Genomic DNA, 5,579 nt, shown 5'->3' with positions numbered 1-5,579 from the left:
CCTCCCAGTTCCCCTCACCATCTTGATGGGCTTGTGCTGGAGATCGGCCTCGCAGACTGGGGCGTCCTGGTAGGTGGGGGGCAGCCCCCGGCGGGTCAGCAGGGCCAGCAGCGCCCCGTTATCGGCCGGGGGGACGGCGGGGGGGTCGGGGGGTCCCAGGGCATGACGCCAGGCCCGGCAGTAGATGTCGGAGGCCACCAGTAGCCGGGTGACGGGGGGTTTGATGTGCTCCTGCTCGTACTGGTCCGTGTAGAAGGGGTCGCGGAGCTCCTCGGGGACGTTGCCTGGAGGGGGGGGTCACAGGGAGAAGGTGGGGGGACACGGGTGAGGGGCGGTGGCACCCAAGACCCGCCACCGACCCATCGCGGACCCATCGGTGCCTTGAAATCAGCCATGGGCTCACGGCTACGTACCCACCACAGACCACGGCTACGTACCCACCACAGACCCCGCGTTGCCTTGGACCCATCCACGGACCCACCGCAGACCCACGGCCACCATCACAGACCCACCGTGGGGCCACGGACCCACGGACACAGCCCCCGCGTTGCCTTGGACCCATCCACGGACCCACCGCAGACCCACCAAGGGGCCAGAGACATATCGTGGCTTTGATATCACCCATGGACCCATGTCTACGTACCCACCGCAGACCCACGGTCACGGCTATAGACCCCTCGTTGCCTCTGGGACCCATCTAGGGACCCACCACAGACCCACCATGGGGCCATTGTTGGGGTCACAAGAAAATTGTGGCCTCGATATCACCCACAGACCCATGGCTGCGTACCCACCAGAGACCTACGGCCATTGCTACAGACCACTTGTTGCCTTGAACCCATCCACGGACCCACCGCAGACCCATGGCCACCGCCGCAGACCCACCGCGGGGCCACAGACAAATTGCGGCCTGGAAATCAGCCACGGACCCACGGCCGCGTCCCCACCACGGACCCACGGCTACAGACCCCTTGTTGCCTTGGACACGTCTATGGATCCATCACGGGACCGTGGACAAATTATGGGCTTGAAATCCCCCGTGGATCCGTGTCTACACACCCACCACAGATCCTTTGTTGTCTTGGACCCATCTATGGACCCACCACAGACCCACGGCCACCACCGTGGGGCCGTGGACAAATTGCGGCCTTGAAATCACTCACAGACCCATGGCTACGTACGGGCCACAGACTCATGGCCGCGGCTACAGACCCCTCGTTGCCTTGGACCCACTGCAGGCCCACGGCCACCGCCCCAGACCAGCCACGGACCCATAGTTGCCTTGAACCCGGTCATGGAGCCACCACAGATCCTCCTCCACGTCCACAGATCCCTCACGGTCTTGAATCCACCTGTGTGTCCATCACAGACCCAAGGCCGCTACCACGGACCCACGGCCACCTTGAACCCATCCGTGGGCCCATAACCACAGACCCGCAGCAATGGCCACAGACCAACTCATCGTCGCCTTGAACCCACCGGAGACCCACGGTGACAGATCCGCCGCAGGTCCACGACTAGAACCACGAACCCACCGCAGACCCATAGACAAAGCCTCGAACCCCCCCACGGGTCCACCACAGACCCGCAGCCATCGCCACAGACCCCTCAATGCCTTCAACACCCCCCCCAGACCCCCTGCTGACCCATGGCGGGGGTCACAGACCCATCACGGCCCATGACGGGCCCACGGTCACCACCACAGACTTACTGGATCCGTGGACCCCCGGTCAAGGCCCCACCAGGAACCCGAAATCATGGATCCAGCCACGGACCCACAGCTATGGAGGACCCAACGGCCTCAGACCCATCATGGACCCACGGCTGCAGCCCCACAGCAACCAGGGACCACCCCCCCCCCCCCAGGCCCCACCACAACCATGGACCCACGGCCATGGATCCAGTCACAGATCCATGGCCATGACTGGAGACCCCAGGGACTGCAGACCCACCGTGCACCGACGGCTTTAGATCTACCCACGGACTCCTGGCCGTGACCATGAAGAGACCCCCAACAACCACAGAGAGACCGTGGACCCACAGCTGCAGCCCCACAGTAACCATGGAACCCCACAGATCCCACCACAGCCATGAACCCACGGTCATGGGGAGAACCACCTGCAACGGCCCCAACCAACCAAAGCCACGGACCGATGGCCAAGGTCCCACCATGGATCCAACCGTGGACCCACGGCCGTGGAGACCCCCAGTGGCCACAGACCCACAGCAAAAGGCCCACCATGAACTGATGACCACGGATCCAACCATGGACCCATGGTGACAGAGACCCCCAATGGCCACAGACCCACCATGGACCCACAAAGCCCCACCATGAACTGATGACCACGGATCCAACCATGGACCCATGGCCATGGAGACCCCCAATGGCCACGGACCCACCATGGACCGACAGCCAAAGCCCCAAACTGATGACCAGAGATCCAACCATGGACCCACGGCTACGGAGACCTCCAACAGCCATGGAGACCCCCAGTGGCCACGGACCCACCACAGACCCATGGCCAAAGCCCCAAACTGATGACCATAGACCCAACCACGGACCCATGGCCATGGAGACCCCCAACGGCCACGGAGACTCCCAACGGCCCCACAGCCAAAGCCCCAAACTGATGACCACAGATCCAACCACGGACCCATGGCCATGGAGATGCCCAACGGCCTCAGACCTGCCACGGACCCACACCCAAGACTCCACCAGGAACCGATGACCACGGATCCAACCATGCACCCACGGCCACGGAGACCCCCAACGGCCTCGGACCCACACCCAAGGCCCCACCAAGAACTGATGACCACGGATCCAACCATGGACCCAAGGAGACCCCCAACGGCCTCGGTCCCATACCCAAGACCCCACCAGGAACCGATGACCACGGATCCAACCACGGGCCACGGAGACCCCCAACTGCCACAGCCCCACAGCGGCCACGGGACCACCACGTGGTCCACCATGAGACCCACCATGACCACAGACCCCTAGAGACGGGTGGGAGGGGAACTGGGACACCTGGGTGCCTCCCTGGAGGTGCGGCCGGGGTGGGGGGCACATTCCTGGAGGGGCAGGGCCAGCACCCCACGGGCAGGTGGGGCCGTGGGTGGGGGCGGACCCCTGGCACCCAGCCCGTGGGCCCCCGGCGGGTGCCCGCACCCACGCCCGCCCCACCCAGCGTGGGAACGAGCCCCCACCCCCGCCCCGGGCACCCGGCGGGTGCTGGCCCGCTACTGCCACCCAGCACCCACACCCACACCACGGCACCCGTCCTGCACCCACGGCGCCCACACCCAACCCATGGCGCCCATCCTGCACCCACATCCATCCCACGGCACCCAACCTGCACCCACCTGGCACCACGGCACCCATGCCACAGCACCCATCCTGCACCCACATCCATCCAACGGCACCCATCCTGCATCCATGGCGCCCACACCCAACTCATGGCGCCCATCCTGCACCCACCCATGGCACCCATCCTGCACCCACCCATGGCACCCATCCCGCACCCATCCTGCAACCATGGCACCTACAGTGCCGCTGCCCAACCTGCGGCACCCATCCTGCACCCACACCCAATCCATGGCACCTACGGCACCCATCCTGCACCCACCCGGCACCATGGCACCCACACCGGAGCACCCATGGTACCCCCATCCGTCCCCACGGCACCCACCCAGCACCCAACTCATGGCACCCATGGCACCGCCACCAAACCCACGGCACCCATCCTGCACCCACAGCACCCACGTAGCACCCGTGGCACCCACACCACAGCACCCATCCTGCACCCCACAGCCACGGGGGAGGGGGCTCACACCCCAGCCCCCCTCCCTGCACCCACTGGGTGCTGGGTCCCCATGGGGGTGGGTGTAAATCAGTGTGTGTGTCCCCAGCACCCCCTGGTCCCCAGCGTGGGTGCCCCCCCCCTCCTTAAAACACAGCACCCAGGTGCCCCCCCCGTCCCCCCCTCCCTGCCTGGACATTTGGGTCCCTGCTCCCCCCCCCGCCCTGGGATTTGGTCCCTCCCAGGGTCCAAAGGGTGCTGGGGGGGGGGGGGAACGGCGGACTTTGACCAGCTGGGGGGGGGGGGGGGGGGGGAGTCGAGAGCTGCTGGGCTCAGAAGGGGGGGGGGGGGCGGGCAGAGAGGTCCCCAAAACCTTGGGGGGGGGGCAATGGGGGTCCCCCACTGTCAGGGGGGTGAAAGATGGGGGGGTTCCCCCAAACCCCCGGGGGGGCCCACATGGGAGACCCCCCCGGGTGGGTCACACACACGACCCCTCCCTCCCCCCCCCCCCCCAACACCGCAAGAGGCGGCGCCGCAGGGGTTCCCGCCCTGTGACGTCACGCCGCGACGTCACACTCCCCCCCCCCTCCCCAAGACTGCAACAAAAGCACCGAACGGGGGGGGGGGGGTGACAGGAACCCCCCCCCAAAGGACCGGGAAAACACCCCCACACCCCCCACACCGGTCCCCCACCCCCCCCCCCTCCGGTACCGGCCCGCGCCTCCATCCCCCCCAGTACACCACAGCCCCCAGTACCAGACACCCCCCCTCCCAGTACCCCCCCTCACCTCCCAGTACCACCCCCTTCCCGGTATCCCCCCCCCCTTTTCCCGGTACCCCCCCTTTCCCCCCTCCCCCCCCCCCCCCCCATCCCGGTACCGGGGCCTACCCGCGCCTCCGTAGCCGGTGGCGATGGCCCAGGCGAGGCTGGCGGCGCTCCGAGCCCTCGCCCCGTCGTACTGGTCGAGCGGGCGGATCTCGGGGACCAGGAAACCCCGGCGCATGGCCGCGGCAGCGGCGGGGGGAGCCGCCACCATCCCCGGGAATACCGGCGGGGCGGCGGGGGGCCCGGTCCGGCCCCGGTTCGGCTACGTTCGGGAAAAATCGGAAGCGTTCGGGTCGGCTTCGGGCAGGTTCGACGGGGGTTCGGGTAAGCTTCGCGGCGGGAGCGGGGGAGCTTCGGGTGGGTTCGGAAGGGCTTCGGGTGGGTTCGGAAAGGGTTCGGCGACGCTCGGAGAGGGTTCGGGTGGGTTCGGCTGGCGGGCGCGGCCCCGGGGCGGGAGCGTGGCGCCAGCGCCAGGTGCGGGGAGGGGAGGGGAGGGGGGAGGGGGGAGAGGGGGGCGGGGCCGAGGCACGTGACTGCAGGTGCGCCCCGCCCCCTCCTGGTCGCCTACCCTCACCCCCCCCTCCCCCCCTCACCTACCCACGCGGGAAGGGGCGGGGCTAGGGGACTCGGGGGGGACGGGACTGGGGAGACTGGGAGGGACTGGGGGGCACTGGGGATGCTGGGGGAGCAGAGTCCCTCTAGGGTTACTGGGGATACTGGGAGAACTGGGAGGGACGGGGGAGACTGGGGGAGCAGAGCCCTTATGGGGATACTGGGGGCACTGGGAGGGACTGGGGAGGACTGGGGATACTGGGAGGGACTGGGGGGCACTGGGGGGCACCGGGGATGCTGGGGGAGCAGAGTCCCTCTAGGGTTACTGGGGATACTGGGAGAACTGGGAGGGACTGGGGAGCCTGGGGGCACTGGGGATACTGGGGGAGCAGAGCCCTTAT

The 5,579-nt window shown here is 67.7% G+C and overlaps 1 protein-coding gene across 1 annotated transcript; it reads right to left on the bottom strand.

The window, feature by feature from the left end:
• Positions 1-18: 18 nt before the first annotated feature.
• On the bottom strand, positions 19-5,049 carry LOC126037018 (calmodulin-regulated spectrin-associated protein 3-like; the record flags this gene model as incomplete). The annotated part of the gene is made up of 2 exons (XM_049797236.1): positions 4,690-5,049; positions 19-284 (listed from the first exon to the last, which is right to left on the bottom strand). Coding segments are annotated over exons 1-2 (414 nt in total), but the record flags the coding sequence as incomplete, so codon positions are not given.
• Positions 5,050-5,579: the final 530 nt, after the last annotated feature.

This window comes from Accipiter gentilis, unplaced genomic scaffold (genome assembly GCF_929443795.1).
Source record: "Accipiter gentilis unplaced genomic scaffold, bAccGen1.1, whole genome shotgun sequence".
Lineage (NCBI taxonomy): Eukaryota > Metazoa > Chordata > Aves > Accipitriformes > Accipitridae > Astur > Astur gentilis.
The sequence above is the reverse complement of the archived record's forward strand: the minus strand, read 5'-3'. Positions and strand labels throughout refer to the sequence as shown.